This window comes from Physeter macrocephalus, chromosome 11 (assembly GCF_002837175.3).
Source record: "Physeter macrocephalus isolate SW-GA chromosome 11, ASM283717v5, whole genome shotgun sequence".
Lineage (NCBI taxonomy): Eukaryota > Metazoa > Chordata > Mammalia > Artiodactyla > Physeteridae > Physeter > Physeter macrocephalus.
In genome coordinates, this window is record NC_041224.1 from 174157099 (window position 1) to 174177753 (window position 20655).

Below are 20655 nucleotides of genomic sequence, written 5' to 3' on the forward strand. Positions count from 1 at the left end.
TGGTGATGATGGTGATGATGATGTTGGCGATGGTGATGATGGTGATGTTGGCGATGGTGATGATGATGGTGATGATGTTGGCGATGGTGATGATGATGGTGATGGTGATGGCGATGGTGATGATGATGGTGATGGTGATGATGATGGTGATGATGTTGGTGATGGTGATCATGGTGATGATGATGTTGGCGATGGTGATGATGGTGATGTTGGCGATGGTGATGATGATGGTGATGATGTTGGCGATGGTGATGATGATGGTGATGATGTTGGTGATGATGGTGATGGGATGATGATGGTGATGATGTTGGTGATGGTGATGGTGATGATGCTGGTGATGATGATGGTGATGATGATGGTGATGATGATGGTGATGGTGATGGTGATGATGATGGTGATGATGTTGGTGATGGTGATGATGATGGTGATGATGACGGCTGTGATGGTTATGATGGTGGTGGTGATGGCGATGGCTGTAATGAAGATGATGGTGAGGGTGATGATGGCCCTCTCTAACAGGAAACCTTTCAGTAGTGTCCCACCACTCTTGGGATAAAGCTCCACTTCCATAAGGTGGCTCGCAACACCCTTCATGAGCTGGCCCCTGCCTTGTCTCTTTCCCTCTCTCCGGTTCCTGGCTCATTCTCTACCCTCCCGCCGTATTGGACCCAGGTGCCTGGTAGATATTCCGTTCTCTGTCCAGTGCCCATACTTCCCATCCAGCCTGCACCCCACCAAGGCCTTGAGCTTGAAGAAAGTTGCCCACAAGTGCACAAGGGAGCTAACTCATCCGAGGGACTTTGCTCACGGATGGGGCATGACTCAAGGAAGCCTGCAATCTGGAGGGGTCTGAGCAGGGCTCTCGGCAGGTGTAAACCGGCTGGGAAGGCCTCCCTCTCAGCTCCCTCCGACCTCCCTCCCACCCCAGCCAGGCAACATGAGCGGCCCTCAACTCCTGACCCTCCTTGGCCCCAGCAAGCTGGTGAGATGGGGAGAAGCCCAGAGGGGCCTCTGGTGGACTCAGAACCAAGTGATGGGCCCAGCTCCTGAGTCTGTCCTGGCCAGAGCGGGTGAGGGCCCAGTGCAGAAGTGTCAACTGTCCACCAGGTGCCCCAACGGGAACTGGTGCTGGTGATGCAGGCTCCCGCCCATGATGCAGCCACTTACGATTCAAAGGTGCAGTCTCCAACTGTGACCCGCACAGCACACTCCATACCTCCTAGTTACTCAATCCCCGGGCCCGCTGCAGAGCCCCACACAGCCCTGACCTCTGGCCAAAGCCCCTGAGAATGTTGGGGTCAGGGTTGAGCAAGGAGGTCACAGTTTGGCAGTAGCCGTGGATGAAAACTTAATGGTTTGTTTGTGGGGTTTTTTTGGCTGAGGTCAAAGGGGCTCCACGAAAATATCTCTCACTCTGCTGAGCTCTTATTTATTTATTTTCTTTTCCTTTATGGTTAATTATAGGATATTGACTATAGTTCCCTGTGCTATGCAATAGGACCTTGTTGTTTATCCATTGCTGAGCTCTTTTTAGAATTGACCCTCACGACCACTCATGTAGGGAGTGGCATCATTGCCAGTTCGGGATGTGGAAACTTAGGCCCAGAGAGGGAAGTAACCTGCTAAGGCCATACGGTTCTTCAGGAGTGTGGCCAGAAGCCCACCTGCTTTCTGTGCGTTTGTGCCTTAACAGAGGGATGCAAATTATCACAGAAGAAGCTCCCAAGGTGCCTTCTTGCATGAAGAGCATCCGGCCTCGGCTTGGGCTGTTTCTGCCCCGATAGACAGACTCTGCATCTTCTGGGGCTTGTGAGTTCTTGCTTCCTGAAGAACCATCTCCCCAGTGGTGAGTGGCTGACACCTTACAGTGAGATCTTTATTAGAGCAGCTTTATTGAGATAGGGGTTCTGTGCCTTGCTCATTCTAGTGGCTTTTAGTGTATTCACAGGGTTGTGCAACCATCACTGCCCCCTAATTCCAGAACGCCTCCAGCCCTCCACACCCATTAGCAGTCATTTCCTCCTTATAGCCTCTGGTAGCCACTAATTTTCTCTCTGTCTCTAGATCTGCCTATTCTGGACATTTCATAGAGATGGAATCACACAATATGTGTCTTTTGTGTCTGGCTTCTTTCACCTGACCTACATGGAGATATAGTACTGAATTGGAGGGGAAGAGCCGTGGAGTCCAGGCCTTGAGTGCCTGCCGTGCCACCTACTCACCGTCTGATCTTTACAAACCACTTGACTCATTTCCCCCACACCGGCCTTTGGCCTCGGTTTCCTCATCTGTGAAACGGGCAGATAATACACAAGAGCTAGGGTGACCTTTCTAAATGTTAAAAACCCTTTGGTGGCTTCCAATTTCTGGTCGATGTGCCATCCAGACGCTCCTTAAGGAGTGAGGGACCTGCTATCCCAGCTGCCAGGGAAGCTGCCAGCAGATAGCGCTTACCTTAAGCGCTGCTTCAGCCAAGGTCATGCCGTCTTCCAGGGCATCCTTCCTCCAGTGGCTGAGAGAAGGTAGGAAGCCCAGCCCTCTTGCCCCAGCTCAGACAGCTTTGAAGGGCCATCCCATCCAGGAATCGTCACACGTCTTCGGAGGCTTCTCTTAAGACTACGCTGCAGCTCAGTTCTCCCTTTGCCCAATCCTTCCTTCCTTTGACTCTCACAGGTCCTGATCCCTTGGACCTCCTGCACCCTGCAATGCCACTGCACCTGGGAAGCTCCAAACTCCATCAGCCGCTGTCCCAGGCTCCGTCTGGTCTGGCCCCGCCCAGCGTCCACCTCCTCTCCAGCCCTTCAACCTTCTGTCTTCGTTTCTTCGGTCCCTCCAGCAGATCAAGCTGTCACCGCCTCAGGGCCCTGGTTTATGCTGTCCCCTCTGACCGCACTCAGCTCCTCCGCCTCTGCCACTGGTTTCTCCTCTTTCTCCCAGTTTTCCCTCTGCTTCCCTGAGCCCCCTCAGTACAGGTCCTCACACCCTCTCTGTTTTGTGGAACGCTGCATCCTGAGCTGTCTCTTCATAGAACTCACCACAATTACAATCACGGGTGGTTTTCTCTGTTTGCTTGTCTGTCAAGGGGGAGCCTGAGTCTTACAGGAAAGGTGAAAGTTATCTTCCGCATTCAGTTCCCCTGCACCCAGAGTTTGCAGCTCAAGGAAGCATCCCCCATCATGGGGGCCAACGTGATCTCTGTTAAAGACAAATGCTCACAGCATCAATTCCATCTCCATTAAATACATCATATGAGAACTACCGGTTTCAAAGGAAGAGGAATCTTACTTCATGGTCCCATTTTTTGCGGTACATGTGGGCCAGTTAGGCATCTAGGCTGGCTAGAAAATGGGTACTTTCTCCTAGATTACACAGAGAAAAGTCATAAAACTGGGAAAAGCTACATCATATATAAACATCCATCTTACGCTGTGAACACCTGTAAAAAGTGATATTGACAGTTTCCATGCATGTGTATGATCTTCAGAACTGCTCTCAAAGTAGGGCATGATCTCAGATAAAGAAACCGAGGGTCAGAGCATTCCCAGGATTGTGTGGGTCACCCAGCTCCCTTCCAGGAGTATTGCACGTGGACGGCCTCCCCCCTCTGTACCCACTCTCTCAGATCTGAAACTGTTTAATTCCCTTTCCTGCACCAGACCAAGAGCCTTTGGGGTCACACCTGCACAGGGCCTGCCCCAGGGTAGGAGCTATGTGATCTCACATAAAGAATGACTAAATGGGGCGGGGTGGGGGAACGGCTAGAACCTGGGCTTCCTGACTCCAAGTTCCAAGTGAGTGTTCCACAAACACATCTGTGCACACGTGTGTTTATGGTATGCACGCGGGTCCTTCCGTCTACAATGTTTTTCTCCGCTTGACTGCCTTCCAAACTCCTATTCATCTCTCAGAACCCCACTCAAATACCCTTCCACCATGAATCTTTCCCAACTCTGCCTTGAGCAGAATTAAGTCCTTTCAGTCTTGACACTCAGACAGAACCTTGGCACTTCATTGCCACTTTGCATTTCACAAAGTATAGTCACTGGATGTCTGCCTGTCTTTGTCCTCAGTCAGACCAAGAGCTGCTCAAGGGGACAGCATTCACCTTTGTCCCTCCAGTGCCCACACAGGACCTGGCACCCACGAGGGGTTTGGGACATGCATGTTGATACAGAGACAAGCTGTTGATATTCTTGTATGTAAATAAATAGAGTTATGAAGTCATTCAGCAAATACTTATTAAGCATGTGAGCCCTGTTGTAGGGGCTGGGAACGTGACTCTAATCAAAAGAGATAAACCCTTTGCCCGGTGCAGCTCACATTCTGCTGGGAGAGACAGGAAGTAAAAGATAAACGGATGAATGTATCCAGGTGATGATAACGGCTGTAGCAAACAGTGAAGCTGGGCAAGTGGAGGAAAGGCTATTTCAGGGGAGGGCTCTCTGATAAGGGGGGGATGTGTGGGGACCAGAAGGACCCGAGGGAGTGAGCATGCAGGTCTCTATGGGAAGGGAGCTCCAGGCAGAGAGAATGGCCAGTGCAAAGGCCCTGAGGTAGGAGACAACACGGCTTGTTCAAAAGAGAGCGAGGAGGCCAGGGAACAGGCGGAGAGAGCGAGAGGCGGGTGGAGAACTGTGGCCTTGAGGGCCGCTGTCAAATCCTAGTGTCCTCCTGGGCCCGAAACAGGACAGGCCATGGTCTGACTCAGGCTGTAGAACACCGAGGGACATAGCTGATCATCCTCTGTCAGACCCCTTCTGAGTGTTGCCCCTGGGGGGTATTTCCTGAGTGCCAGCATGTGCCAGGCTCCAGGCTGTGCTAGCTCATGGGATCCTCCCAGCCTCCCTAAGAGGAGGTTTCTAGGGAGCCCACTACCCAGCTGAGAAAACCTGATCTCCCAGAGCAAGGCCAACGTGGGGATGGAGAGTTTTCTGTGGACTTTCTTAAACTTTCGTGGTCCGCGGAACCCCTGTCCCAGCGGAGTCTTCTCTGCGGAGTCACAGGCACCAAGAACCCCTGGCTTCTGAACGGCCATGCACTCAGGCCAGGGCAGCGCCTGCGCCGCCTGAATACCCAGGACACACTCAAGTCGGCAGCTGTCTCCCTGTTGATTTCCGGGTCTTTGCGCTTTGTTCAACCTACGTGGAGGGGTTTATTTTTGTCCCCCTGACGTCATGACCCGTGACTCCAGCCCTGCCCCGCCCCGCCCGCTTCGTGCTGCAGCTGTGTGGTGCTCTTCTGCCGTGGCCTTTGCCACACATGGCTGCAGGTGTCTGCTTGCTCACCTGCCTCACCCACCCGAGCGCGAGCGTCCCAGCACGGATGCTGAGACGTCCTCTCTGCCCCCGGCCCCCAGTTCGCCCCTGGCCCCATGGGGCTGCTCCCCCCGTGTCTGCAGAACAGGAAGATAAAGGCTCCGACCTGCGCTTACAAAGGAGCAGAGCTTACAGTGGGATTGGAATGATGCGTGGACGTGAAGCAGAAAGAGAGGCTTGGGGTGGAGATTTCTAGCGAGCGCTCACAGGTCGGTGAGTCCAGATGCATTAGGCCCGTGGGACTTCCCTCTCAGCCAGAATGGAAGAACCAGGTAGAGGTGGCTCTGGGTGATACAGCAGGACCGCCAAGGAGTCTGTGAATTCCAGGGGGCGGGGCCGATGAAGTGACAAAATCCAAGTCCTTCCGGAATATTATTCATCTAGCCCAAGGATACACTGAAGGGAAACAAAATCAGAAAGCAAGGAGATTGGTTTGGGGTTCTTTGTTGCAGCCTTATTTGTTGCATGAGTGTCTAAAACCAAGACCGGAAGGAAGGCTTGCGCAGAGGGGAAGAGCACTAGCTAGACGGAAACGAAATGAAAATGCTGCCTTTCGTCCTGGTGGGAAGTCGCCCCGGGGCAGTTTGCTTTCCTGAACTGCAGTGGAGATTGTAAGAGAGATGCCAGCTGTTTTAAGGACTGAGTAGGACCCTCACCCACAGCCCCCGCACAAGAGGCTAGGCATATAGATGTCATTCGTAGAGTTGCGCTGGATGAAATATACCAGAGTCTTCGACCTTGAACAAGCTGCTGGATGCGACTAGAAAGGAGAAGAGACCGAGTGACTCCAGTGCTTAGCGGCTGGAGAGCTGGAAAGTGATCCTGAATGTCAGAGGGGGGACATAACCTCTTCGTCCCCAAGTTCCTACAACTCCGGCGCAGCCTTCCCTTGACTCTGCGTCGAGCGTAGTCCGAGCCCACCCGTACCTGCCTGGGGTCCCGCTGCGTTAGCACTGAGGACAGTTTTCAGGGAGGGTCGTTCCGTCCCACCCCGCTGGCCAGGCTGTCCTCTGTTTCTGGGTCTTCCACCAGCCACCTCTTGGTGCCTTATAACGGTCTCTGCTGTGATCATTTTAAATTGGTTAATCATTTTAAATCTGTTAAAATAATTTTTAACACATTAAAAATCAGTTTTATTAACTAACGTATATTAAGTTCACATACTTAATGAACAAAGTGAACAAAGCATTTCACAATCCACTGTATGATCCTCAATCAGAATACAGAGCACAGGAATTCGGAAGCATTCTTCTTCTTCCGGTATAATGATCGGAGAATTGGGATTTCTATGGTTCACAAAACGGGGCCTAATTATTTAGTAAACGTGGCTGAACATTACTTTGACGACCTCTTAGGGATGGGTTACCGTACTTTTCTTGGGTATCTCTGAAGATGTCTTCATTTCAGCCACGTCAACTAATGTTTGTGACTTCTGTCTATTGCTTTTGTGAATACCTATGCCCACCTCCCCACAAGGGCCCAGTGCCCAGGGGACATCCACCCAGAACGCTCACACCAGGCCTTTGCCACGTCACTCTCAGCCTCCTCCCATCTTCTCCACGTTCCAGGGAGCTGTGGTCCCTTCCTACACGTGGGGTTCCCTCACCCTGCCTCAGAATTCAGGCTCCCACACCCTACAGCCCCAGAGGCGGAAGGAGACCCTCTCCTCCCTGGACCGAGGCCCCCTCCCCTTTGCCCGTCCCGGAAAGCAACAGTGTGGGCATCCATTTTCTTCAGAGAACTTTCCATTCCACCACAGGGTGGGGCTCCTCAAGGCCTTGGCAGGGCTGCCACAGTGCCACTTACTCAGCCCTCACTAGTGGCAGGTGGCACGCTGACAGTCCTGGCCACGTGGCCCTGCCACGCCCAGGCCACTTCTCACAGTCTGTCCTCCACGTGAGGCAAGGTCAGGCCTGCGCACCCCACCTCCCGGCAGGACTGGTGTCGTGATATCCTGTGGGTAAACCTGTGTTGGAGCCGGCAGACATCTCCTAAGAGCAGATACTTCTCAGAAACAATCCTGTGTAAACTCACATCAAAGGGAGAAAAGCCAACCACCTTCTGCAAAGGCGGGTCTGGCTGGTGAGACTCTGATCTACATGACTAATTAGGAAGGACTAATGACTGGGATTTGGAGAAATTTCTCTAGCTAAAATCTACCCCAAAATGATGGCAGGCACTCACCTAACATCTGCATGACTGAAAAAGTCCCAGATCTCTCCTGATAAGAAGGGCCCTTCCCCAAAGATAAATTCCAGCTTCCTCCCTCAAATACACATCTGATCCTTGGAGTGTGCTTTTTTTTTTTCAACCTGCTTCCACAACTTTAAGATGTCCAGCAATGGGAGAAAACTGCTAGGAAATTCAAAAGTGCGGTTTGTCTCCAGTGAGGTGTTAGTAATAGAAAAGGGAAACACAGCGAGGAGGCCAGATTCTGAGGACAAAGGGGACATTTTCTGCTCCAGACACGCCAGGCTCAAGGTGACATCAAGAAATACAAGCAGAGTGTCCAAGAGGCAGGACCAGGGTGTAGCGAGGACGGAGGCTTGAGATTTGGGGGTCACTTTCCAGAAACTGGAATCAAGCCCTGGTGTGGAAGCATCCTCCTGCACTTAGGGAGGGAGATTAGAACATCTTCATGTTTAGGAGCTAAGATAGAAAGTAGGCAGCATTTGGTCAAAGGCTCCTGAGGTCTGACTCTCAAAAAAAGCCAGAAATGTCAGACTGTCTGAACACGAGGTCCTGAGGGGTTCAACTTGATATCCGCAGACTTACATCAAAAACCGACTTCAGAACTGCCAGGGAAGATGAGGGAAAAGTGCATCTGACCTTACTCAGCTCTGCATATTGCATGAGTCAAGCTTTCTGTGGTTTACTGTTTGTGTAATGGGGTCCACAGTGATGGATTCTTGGTGATGTACCCTTCATGACCAAAATTCAAAAGTGGACATTCAAGTCAGCTCCCACAAAAGCTGCTGCAGAACCCCAAGCATTCAGGTCCCCAGTGCGAATGGGTAAAATCATCACTCAGACTTGTGGGGACTCAGCCATGCCAAAATGTGTTTCAAGGGCATGTTGGTCACTGCATCACTCTTGGGCAGAATCGCGGGACCTTCCCAGGTGTTACGAAATTAAAGATGGAGACGGTAGTTGAGTAATCGCTTGCCAGCCCCAAAGTGCAAAGTTGTTTATCTTTCAAAATTCCGGCTTGTTTCCTCTGTCTGAAAGACTCACTTTTTCAGCAGTCCAGCCGATGACATCACTGGAGTAGGGGTTATGTAATTTAAGGCCAACACACTTCCACAGGGATTCCCAGAACAGGAGATACCTCCAAAGGCAGCTCTCACCGTCAGAAAGCCCAGCAGAAGTTGTGACATCTTTCATTTTGTCTAAGTAAATGACCATCTTTTTTTTCTCTCTTATAAGAGTAAAATATAAGAGAAGATCCATATCTCAGGGGAAAAATTTTTCCTTTTACAACTAATATTGGCAGAGTTTTCAGCTTTCTGTTGTTGTATGTTTTTTAAAAGAACATAATTCTGAAGCAATTTAAGAGACTGTATTCCATGCCTACTTTGGGTTTTAGCTGCTCTTCCAGAAGAGGAGGAGGGAGGATGTTTGGTACTTCCGGCAGCTCTTTACATCAAGGTCACATGAAACATGTAGAAGCTGAATACAGTCATCAGAGCTCATGTTGACTGACCAGTTACAGTCTACAAATTCCGATTTATAAAAATCAAATTGGTCTCCCCAGGATCACTTACAAAATTTCATAACGCCAATAACTGGTTGGGTTATTTGTGGATTGAAAACAGTATCTTGTGATGTGATTGGGTTGACATCCTTTAATATCTAGGTCTGCATTTCAAATGCCTTTATCATCACCTCACTGTTGAAATTGGAATTAATTTGAAGAAGGCTAATTTGTTGAAGAAGTAGCATGCACCAATGTTTGAATGTGCAGAACTCAGAAAATATCACATAGAAATTACAGAATCGATCACCTCTAGTAGACTTGCCCAATGTCACTCTTGACTTTTTCAGATAAGATCAAATATGACTAATAATATCAATAGCTGCTGGTTTTTGACCACGTCCTACGTGCCAGGCAAATGTCAGAGCTAAGACTCGGAACCAACAAAGGAAGGTTTCTCCTCTCTGGCCAACTTTACATAAACACAGGCAGCAGCTGGTAAAGACAACCTCCTGAAAATAGGCTCGGCTTGAGCAAACACATGCCGTGGCCACACACCCAGCCGGGTCCCATGGGATGGCGGGCAGTATCTGCTGAACCAATCAGATTCGAGCTGAAGTCAGAGGTTTCTGCTGGTGGCATAGGTGACAGTTCCTGGTTTCCTGGGCAGGGTGAAGCCTTGACCCATGTATTAGTGTCCAGTTGCTGTTGTTACAAATTAGCACAGATCTAGTGGCTTCAAACAACACAAACGTGTTATCTTATAGTCCTGGAGGTCAGAAGTTCAAAATCAGCCTCAATGGGCTAAAGTCAAGGTGTTGGCTAGGGCTGTGCTCCTTCTGGAGGCTTGAAGGGAGAAGCCGTTCCTTGCTTTTTCTGGCTTCTAGAGGCTGCTTGTGTTCCTTAGCTCATGGCCCCTTCTCCATCTTCCAAGCCAATGGCATAGCATCTTCTACTCTCTTCCTGCCTTTGACCGCCCCCTACTTATAAATGAAATCACTTTCACTTGTGATGATGTCAAGCCCACCTCCATAATCCAGCATCATCTCCCCATCTCAAGGTTCTGCAAAGTCCCCTTCACCATGTAAGGGAACATATTTGCAGGCTCCAGGGACTAGGACGTGGACATCTTTGGGGACCCTCATTCTGCCAAGCGCATGGCTCTGGGGTACAGCCCATGTTTCGGTCTGGCGATGCCCGGGCAGCCCCTGCCTCTGGCTGACCTGTGGTCCCTCAGGAGCACACAGGAGCCAGGCCCCCTCCACTGCCTCCCAAAGCCACCCTGTCCTGCCCAGACACCCACACTTCAGAGGAGACTCGAACCCTGTCCCACACATTCAAGGTGACCTGGAGGAGGAAAGGGAGGGAAGCAAAGCAGACCACATCCGGGGTCCCTCTCAGTGTCCACAACGAACCGCTTCCCTCCTTCCAGCTTCTTCTTAAACCTCCTGGTGGTGAAAGCTCCAAGGCTGGAGACAAATGGAATTCCACTGCCAAGAAGCCAGGCCCTCCTGGAACTCAGCTTTCCAGAATCTTCGTTCCTTAGTTTCCTAGTGTGCTAGGTGCCGGGTAATCTCTGAACTGTTCCACAGCTCAGGAAGAGCAGAAAAGGGGGTCTCCTGGTACTTTCCAACCTCGTGTCCCGACACCAGGGTAGCCCACACGAAGGAGAGGTTGCTTACACTCGGAGGGACCAGGACACTTTATCGTCACGTTATTACTACCGTAGTTCTCACCATTATTATTGTTGTGGTGGTTTATCATCATTCGAGCCTCATATTTGATGCTTTGCAACCTACCAGGGGATTCTACAGGTATAATCTCCCTCAAGTTTCACCATGACTCTTTGTCATAACTGCCGTTATTCCCATTCTACGGATGAACAAACTGAGGCTCAGAGAAGTTATCTGACTTGCCCAGAATCACAGTTTGGTGGCCCCAGGACCCAAGCCCATGCTCCCTAACACCAGGCCCATTCTCTTTATGGTCAGAGCACGCTGGGTAAAAGAGGCCTGACCCTGAGCTGGGCCTGGAAGAAGAGCCATGTATAAACAGACTGGCTCCTATCGCCGTATGAGTGTAGGCAAGTCACTTCACTTCTCTTCACCTCCATTTGCTCATCTGTACAATGGGCACAAGACAGCCATCCCTCCTCCCAGGCATGTTGTCAGGATCAGGTTACCTAAAGCCCAGCACAGCCCACAGATCACAGGTGTGGCTGTCAGTGAAGGGTCAGATCTGGCATCAGGGGCTTACTCTGCAGCCCGGGCGTCGGTGGGGGATTGGGCTGAGACGAAGATGCTCGGGTTTTCCGTGGCACATACAGCTTCCTCAGCACGTGCAGAGAAGCACACAGGAAGGAATGGCGTGAGGCCCAAAGGCAGTCTTAGGAAGCAGCTCCCACACATGTGTGTAGTACAAGGGGCTGCCAGGGGGAGGGGCTATGGAGGGGTCACCAGGTATCTGAGAAATCAGGTTTGCTGAGTGTACTGCTTTCCTGTGGCTGCCAAAGCAAATACTACAAAACACTTAAAATTGATTATATTATATTGGTGGAGTTACAAAGTAGTTCTAATCAAAAGCTATTTTTAAAAAATATGTATGTTTAATTATATATACACATATGTATATGTAGATACACACACCAATGAATTGGTTATATTATATTCATGGAGTTATAAAAGTAGTTCTAATCAAAAGCTATTTTCAAAATAATTATATATTTAACTGTATATATTTATGTGTATACACACACACACCAACTAATTGGTTATATTATATTGACGGAGTTATAAAGTAGTTCTAGTCAAAAATATTTTTTCCAAAAAAGTCTAAATATATTCATCCATCTATATATAGTAAAGCAAAATGAAAGTTTTTTTTATGTTAATTAACTGAACATTGAAAAATAACATAAGCAAAATAATTAGTTTGGGTACATATGCAAGTGCTACAATTAGCTTCTTGGGTTTGTACCTGACTCTCATATGTCTTTGGCATTTTCCAGAGAATGTATTTTTCTCTCAATATGGTCTTATTATTTTTAATGGTTCCATATAATTGCCTGAATTTTTTTTCCTTCAGATTTTATGGTTGGGGCTTCCCTGGTGGCGCAGTGGTTGCGCGTCCGCCTGCCGATGCAGGGGAACCGGGTTCGCGCCCCGGTCTGGGAGGATCCCGCATGCCGCGGAGCGGCTGGGCCCGTGAGCCATGGCCGCTGAGCCTGCGCGTCCGGAGCCTGTGCTCCGCAACGGGAGAGGCCGCAGCAGAGGGAGGCCCGCATACCACAAAAAAAAAAAAAAAAAAAAAAAAAATTTATGGTTAATAAATTTAAATTAGCACCTTCAATTGACTCTTCTCTTGGACCAGAAAATATTTAATGAAGAAAATGTTCTCTCTGCAGGTGTTGGGGTAGCTGATAAACTCTGAGCAAATTCTGCCAAGCAGAGGCTATTCTCAAGTCTAATTCTTTGCATATGGAATTATGTAAATATTTCAACCCAGATATTTTCACAGGTGCTGTCTTTTTGCCTTAGTTTGAGTTCCTTCAACAAATATTTTCACCACATTAAACTTTTCAGATAAGTTGTAGCAATTTATAAGTTTTGGTTGCTTTGCCAAATTTAGATGTTGCAGATCAGGGACTGTCCCAATTTCATCTCAATTTTGTACAAAATATGAACTTCTCCAATTGAAAAGATGCTTCCCACAAATTGAGACATTCCAAAGCTCATTATAAAATTCAAAAATTAAATCTTGTGCACCGTTTGACCTCTCATCGCTTAGTCTGATCATTTTCTCCCTTGTTTTTTAGCTATAAATTTCAATTATTTTCTGCATAAAATTTTGTTTTCAATAACTACAATCTGCTAAAAGCTCTGAAAGCTGATATTCTGGTGCTCCATTCATTGAATACTTGTTCGAAGATTCCTCATTGATTTGGAACAAAGTTCAACAAAAATTCCCAACTCTGCTGTAACAAATAGTTGAATAACATTTTAGGGCACTTAGTGTCTCCTGAAATTGATTTATGATGGGCAGCAGAGAAAGAAAATGCATGCTAAAGTTGTTTTAATTCCTCATCAAGGGAATTCCCTGGCGGTCCAGTGTGTAGGACTCTGTGCTTTAACTGCCGAGGGCATGGGTTTGATCCCTGGTTGGGGAACTTCACAAAGATTTCACAAGCCTCACGGCATGGCCAAAAAAAAATTCCTCATCAACTTCATTACAAAAGTTCGTAGTTCAGGGCTTCCCTGGTGGCGCAGTGGTTGGGAGTCCGCCTGCCGAAGCGGGGAGCGCGGGTTCGTGCCCCGGTCCGGGAGGATCCCGCGTGCCGCGGAGCGGCTGGGCCCGTGAGCCATGGTCGCTGGGCTTGCGCGTCCGGAGCCTGTGCTCCGCAGCGGGAGAGGCCCGCATACCGAAAAAAAAAGAAAAAAAAAAAAAGTTCGTAGTTCAGTAGTTCTGAACTACAAATCTTACGTTTCAGAATTTTATAAATCTTGTCAAATATAACCTCCCTATCAATTGGTAAAATATTGAAACTTGTTTATATGCAATTACAAATTGTGTATGCACCATGAACTGTTCAAAGTACGTTTCTGCTTCATCGGTCTCTTATTTTAGCAAGAATATTTTTGTTACCATGACACTGGGCCCCACCAAAATGTGTGTGATCATCAGAAAAATACAACTTTCTCTCCAGTGTGAACAATTTTAACTGAATGTAGAATAGCATTCACAAAAATGTCCATTGTTTCACTTTGCCAGAGTGATCTTTCAAGAGTTTTGCTTTGATTCCATGAACTGGATAAAAAAATTGAATCATGATTGGAATTGACTGATTTTTCTATTTGAAGACCCTGAGGGTGCTGGTATCAAGCTGACACCATTTCACCGTCCGTGGATTTCTTATGGAGCCGTCACATTAATCAGCCATCACTTCCACTTTTGTGTGTGCACAAGATAACCTGACACTAAAAATGAGCTGAATTAACTTTAAGAACAGTCGTTTGCTCTAAGTGAAAAGTCACAGCATCTTCTGCAGTAATGTGGGTGAAATCAACGTCTTAGGGCTGATCTTTGAAAAATACCAACCTCTGAAGTAGCAGCTTTGTGTTAGGTTTCCTTGTGGTCAGGGAAAGTGCTACAGCCCCCATCACCATATAAAACATCAACAAACATTTTGTGCAAGTTACACGTTCATCATTGACTTCCCTGAGAGACAGAAGTTCGGGACTTAAATTTTCATTAAACGTTCTTTTCTTGCTCATTGTTGCCGGAAGGACTCATTGCAAAATTGAAAAGTATTTCCAAATAACAAAATAAATACATCATTGTGGATTTATGCCCTGAAATCAATGACAAAAGAAGAGTGTCCTTTCTCTTGCATATGCTCTGGGTCAGAACCCCATAAGCCACGGATACGTCATAGCCTCCTAACCCATCATTTCCCGTGTCCTCTGTGACCTGTCAACTGGCAGCCCAGCAGCTGATTCTCTTCTCTGCCTACGCTCTCCCTTGGTGATTTCATCCAGTCCTGTGGCTTTAAATACCAAATACCATCCGTGTGATTACAACTCCCAGTGATGTAGCACTGGCTCAGATGTGGTCTCTCAACACCAGTGTTGTGTAGCCGACTGCCCCAGTATCCCCACCTGATGTCCCACAGACAGCTCAGCCTTCACATGTCCAGACGTGAACCCCCCATCTTCCCCGCCAGAAAACCTGCTCCATCTTCACTGTCATCTCCAGTTCGGTTGACTGCAACTTTCTATTTCCAGGTGCTCAGGCCAAAAATCTAAGCATCATGCAATTCCTCTTTTGTCATAACCCATATCCGATCGGAAACCATGGTGGTTCTACCTTCAGACTGTATCGAGAGCCTGATCACAGCTCACCGCTTCCGTGGCTGCCCCTCCCCGGCTAACAGGTTTATTCAGGATACTTATTGTCATTGCCTCTCTCCTCCCACAAGGCTAGAAGCACCTTGAGGGCAGGGGGTTCTGCCTGTTTGATTCACTGCTATGTCCCAAATACCTAGAACAGTGCCTAGCACATAGTGTGTGCTCAGTACATACTTGTCCAGTGGATGAATGAATGGAGGGACCCATGGATTTTACCCGATGTGAATGGCACAGTGTGTGGGTTACAGTGCCACAGTGAGAAGCTCATCACGTCCTCCTCAGATGAGGAAAGTCGGGCTCAGAGACACAAAGAGATGGCCTAAGACTGCAGAGCCAAATAGACTTTCCCGAGATCAGCTCTCTTATGCAATATCCTGTGTTGGATACTGTGCGTTTTGCCCAGCCGAAGGGAAGGACTCTTAGGCATCACTAAGGATAACGATGCTGTTAACAGTAGTTAACGGGTGGCAAGTACCTTGTACAAAGAGCCGGGAACCATTTGAAGCACTTTGCGTATATTAACTCATCCAGGTGGGAGGAGGATTTTTAGGTGTGGAGCCCCAGAAACCCCACACCTTCTACCACTGCCCTCACCTCCTCCACCCTGCTGGTCCCAGTCCCAGCGGATCGGCCTCCCTGAGGGCCGGGCCTCTTCCTTGCTTCATATTCCATCTTCGGTCATTGACCACTGTCTCCATGTCTGCCTCCCTCTAGATGGTGAGCACCTTCCGGGGGCCGGGCCCTGTTCCCTGTATCTCCAGCATCTGGCAAAGTACTGGCACAAAGTAGGTGCCCCTTAAATCAAACATGATCACCTACTTTTTGCCAGTACTTTGTTGAATGAAACACTGCTCATAATAATGGTATGGTTGTAAATAAGACTCATCCCCCCCTTCCACTGAGTGCTTCCTCTAAGCCAGGCGACCAGGCCAAGCTCTCCACAGATACACTCGCCAGTCCTTGCCACAATCCCACAAGAGGGATACAATCAGATCCAATGTTCAAAAAGGAAAATAAAAGTCAGTGGGTCTAAGTGGCCCACACCAAGTAGTTACGTCAAGATTTGAACTCGGGTTTCAAAAGCCCTGGTCCTTTCCTTTATACCCGTGGTCGGCAAACTTTTCCTCTAGGGGCACAGGGGGTAAATATTTTCAGTTTTGCAGGCCAAAGGGCCACTGTTGCAACCACTCAACTCTGCTGTTGTAACACGAAAAGTAAATGAATGGATGCAGCCGTGTGCCAATAAAACTTTATGTTCCAAAACTGGGGACAGGCTGGATGGGCGGCGGGCTAGGATTAGCCGCCTCCCGTGTGCTGCTCCGTGATGCTCATGGCAGAGGCCACCGTGGACGGCCTCCCGGACCCTCCTGGGGTTCCAGTCCTCCAAGCAGAGCCAGCTCCCACGTCCTGTGACAGCGCTCAGGAAGCCTGGGACCTGCTGCAGAGAGCTTTACCCACGTTTCTCATCGCCATCTGCTTCTGTGGGCCGCTGGGAAACCTCTTTGTGCTGTCTGTCTTTCTCTTGGCCCGATGGCGTCTGACTGCGGCAGAAGTCTACCTGGCCAACCTGGCGGCTTCCGACCTGGTGTTTGTCTTGGGCTTGCCCTTCTGGGCAGAGAACATCTGGAAGGAATTCAGCTGGCCTTTCGGAGCCCTCCCCTGCCGCGTGGTCAACGGCGTCATGCAGGCCAATCTCTTCACCAGCATCTTCCTGGTGGTGGCCGTCAGCCAGGACCGCTGCTGTGTGCTGGTGCACCCCATGGCCAGCTGGAGGCGGCCTCAGCGGTGGTGGGCTCAGGCCCCCTGCATGCTCATCTGGGCCGTCGGGGTGGCCTCCTAAGTATCCCCACGTTCCTGCTGTGCTCTGTCAAAGCTGTCCCGGAACCGAACATCTCCGCCCGTGTGCTGCTGTACCCCCACGAGGCCTGGCCCCTTGCAAGGATGGTGGAGTTAAATGTGCTGGGGTTTCTCCTTCCACTGGCTGCAACTGTCTTCTTCAACTATCACATCCTGGCAGCCCTGCGAGGGCGGGGGGAGGTCAGCAAGACAAGGCGCGGGGGGCCCACGGGCGGCAAGGCCATGGCCCTGATCCTCCTGCGCGGGGCTGCCTTCCTGCTCTGCGGGACCCCCTACCACTTCTTTGCCTTCCTGGAATTCCTGGTTCAGGTGTAGGCTGTCGGAGGCTGCTTCTGGAAGAATTTCACCGACCTGGGCCTGCAATGGGCCAACTTCTTTGCTTTCATCAGCAGCTGCCTGAATCCAGTGATTTATGTCTTTTTGGGCTGGCTTTTCAGGACCAAGGTCTGGGAACTTTATAAACGATGCATCCCTAGACGACTGACTCCAATATACACGTCCCACACAAAAGAAATTCTGGCGGAATTAAAACAGCAGGGAGGGACTTCCCTGGTGGCGCAGTGGTTTAGAATCCGCCTGCCAATTCAGGGGACACGGGTTCGATCCCTGGTCTGGGAGGATCCCACATGCCACATGCAACTAAGCCCGTGCACCACAACTACTGAGCCGGCGCTCTGGAGCCGGAGAGCCACAACTACTGAGCCCACGAGCCACAACTACTGAGACCGTGCACCACAACTACTGAAGCCCATGCACCTAGAGCCCGTGCTCCACAACAAGAGAAGCCACCGCGATGAGAAGCCCACGCACTGCAAAGAAGAGTAGACCCCGCTCACCGCTCCACAACAAGAGAAGCCACCGCGATGAGAAGCCCACGCACTGCAAAGAAGAGTAGGCCCCGCTCACCGCAACTAGAGAAAGCCTGCGCGCAGCAACGAAGACCCAACGCAGCCAAAAATAAATAAATTAAATAAATAAATTTATTTTTTTAAAAAACAGCAGGGAGCCAAGAAGTGTGACTTCCTCATCAACTATTACTGACGTAATAAATACTACTGTAATAAGCTGAATGATGGTACCCCAAGATCACCAGGACCTAGTCCCTGGAACCTGTAAATGTTTATAGGGTAATAGGGACTTTGCAGATGTAATTAAGCGAAGGATCTTGAGATGGGAAATTATCCTGGGTTATCTGGGTGACCCAGTGTCATCACAAGGGTCTTTATAAAGAGGAGGCAGAAGTGTCAGAGACAGAGAAGGCGGGAGGGATACAACGAAGGGGCCACAGGCCAAGAATTGCAGGCGCCCTGTCGAGACGTGAAATGGAAAAGAAATGGATCCGCCCTGGAGCCTCCTTCTGGAACCAGCCCTGCTGACATCTTGATTTCAGCCCAGTGACATTTTGGATGCCTGGTCTCCAGAGCCAGAAGATAATAAATCTGTGTTGTTTTTAAGTCACCAAGTTTATGGATAATTTGTCACAGTGGTAGGAAACAAGTTTCCAGTAAGCATCTCTTGTTACATTTCCACTTGCCTGTCCATCCAAAATGTTCTAAGTTAACTGCTAGGAATAGAGAGATGACATAGCTAGAGAGCCTATCCACAAGGAACTTGCGTAGATCGAAATAATTATAGTATAAAAAAAAGTAAATGAGGGCTTCCCTGGTGGCGCAGTGGTTGAGAGTCCGCCTGCCGATGCAGGGGACACGGGTTCGTGCCCCGGTCCGGGAAGATCCCACGTGCCGCGGAGCGGCTGGGCCCGTGAGCCATGGCCGCTGAGCCTGCGCGTCCGGAGCCTGTGCTCCGCAACGGGAGAGGCCACAATGGTGAGAGTCCCGCATACAGAAAAAAAAAAAAAAAAAAGTAAATGAGAAATCGCATGCACGTGACACAGACGCAGCACCTGGAGCATTCAGTTGGAAGGGGATGATCTCCTTCTAGGGTTATCAAAAAAGAGGCTGTGAAGGGAGCGTACTGTGAGGTGAGCTTGACGGGGGGTAGAATCTGGTACCTGGAGAGAGGGAGAAAGGGCTGGTAGAGGCAGAACCACACACACAGGTAGAAAGCATGGGCTGCAGGTGAAAGAATATCTACTGAACACTTAATGCTTCAGTGCCTTTCTTGCTGTGAGGGTCCCAGCGGTGAACCTGAGAAAGTCTGTCTTCCAGGAGGCCATGGCAACAGGGCCAATAATTAGGACAGTGTCACAGTGTAGGATGATCCACCATCAGGTGAGAGCAGGTGCTCTGAGAGCAGAGAGAAGGGGTGTCCAGCCTGGGGTTCTGGGAGGGGATGGCTCGAGAGGGTTTCCTGGAGGAAGAGACATAAAAGCTGAGTCCCAAAGGACAAGCAAAATGGGGGAAAGTAGTGTTCCAGAGAAAAAAACTAATCAGAGCCGGAGACAGGATGGTTCATAGGTTGAGGAGAGAGGGAGGGAGGGAGGGAAGAAGGAAGGAAGGAAGGAAGGAAGGAAGGAAGGAAGGAAGCAAGGAAGGAAGGAAGGAAGGAAGGAAGGAAGGAAAGAAGGAAGGAAGGATGGATGAGGCAGCCCTGGAAGGATTTGAGGTTTGAGGAGGATGCAGGTGTTGGGCGGATCTATGATGGTCAAGGGCAGGGGGGAAGCCTGAAGGTGCTCCAGGGGTTTTGAGGGCCTGGCTGGAGCCAGGAGGCATGCATTTCTTACGTGAATTACTCTAGCCGAGCTCAGCGGGCCCAAGAACGGCAGACAGTGGATTGCTCCAGAGGTGGGGATTTGTCAGATGGGCAGCCAATGTTCAAGAGTTTTGGGGATTCTGGTTATACTATGGGAAATGGCTAAATTGGGGAAGAAAATGAACATAGGAGATGAGGGAAGGGGAGTGATGTTGATATGGTTAAAGAACAGGGGTGGCAGGCGTACCTAGATGAGAGGGCAAGAAAAATAGGAGGCTGTGGCCACAGAGTAAGAAGGTTTGCACAGAACATTCCAAAGGTGGGGCCATCCCAGGAGATGACAAGGACCAAGGGCGGCCATGGCATTGCATGGTTGGAATAGAAGGACAAGACAGTCAAAGACTAGCAAGGTGAGGGATGGGTTACCAGGCAGGCAAGATGATGGAAGGACCTGGGGAGGAGAGGCCAGTGGGCCAGGTGCCAAGGCCAGTCTCCATGGAACAGTGCGGGAGCGGGGCGGAGCAGCCTCTCCTGCTGCACGGGAAGGGCGGGTCCTTATGGGATAGCAGCAAAGACCCAGATTCATTCAAGAAATGGAAAGGACGCCAGTGCTGCTGGAGCCTGGTGATGGAGAAGCTGGCAGGGGCTGGGCCACCAGGCCCTCATAAGCTATCGGGGACAGCACTTTGATCAGTGCCCCAGCCCCTGTAGGTTTCCTGGAGAGCAGAGAGAGGCTCAGGTGGCCTGGATTTTGGTCAACAAGCAGGATCCCGCCTCCACATGTATCTAATCTGGACCACATGGTGTTTAACAGATATTTAAATTCCATACAAAAAAATCCATCTTTGGGGCTTCCCTTGAACACTTGGAAGCTCTTGCAATGCTGAATCTGCACTCATTCATTCATCTGATATTTACTGAGCATCTGCTTTTGCCAGGCACTTAAGTAGGGAACTTAAGCAGGAAACAAGACAGAGGAGCATCCCCGGTCCTCTTGGAGCTGACCTCCTGGGGCTTCCCCAGGGCACCAGTTCTTCGGAGCCGAGCAGCTGCGCCCCTGCTGACAGAACAGGCCTCTTCCCCAGGAGCGGAGGCTGGACCCACTCGGCTTGCTTGCCTCCAGCGCAGTGCAATTTCTGAGGCCCTGCACAGGAATCCAGTGAGCAAAGCCCCGTAGCAAAGTGGCCAGAATAGGCAGAAGTATCAGGCAAGACGAGAGAGTTGGAAAGAGAAA

General features: G+C 49.7%; 1 protein-coding gene across 1 annotated transcript; it reads left to right on the forward strand.

Moving 5' to 3' along the window:
- Window positions 1–430: 430 nt before the first annotated feature.
- BDKRB1 (bradykinin receptor B1) lies at window positions 431–18167 on the forward strand. Its single transcript, XM_028495124.1, is given in 5 exon segments — window positions 431–490; window positions 16250–16310; window positions 16313–16737; window positions 16740–17321; window positions 18000–18167. Coding segments are annotated over 5 exon segments (1296 nt in total).
- The last annotated feature ends 2488 nt before the right edge of the window (window positions 18168–20655 follow it).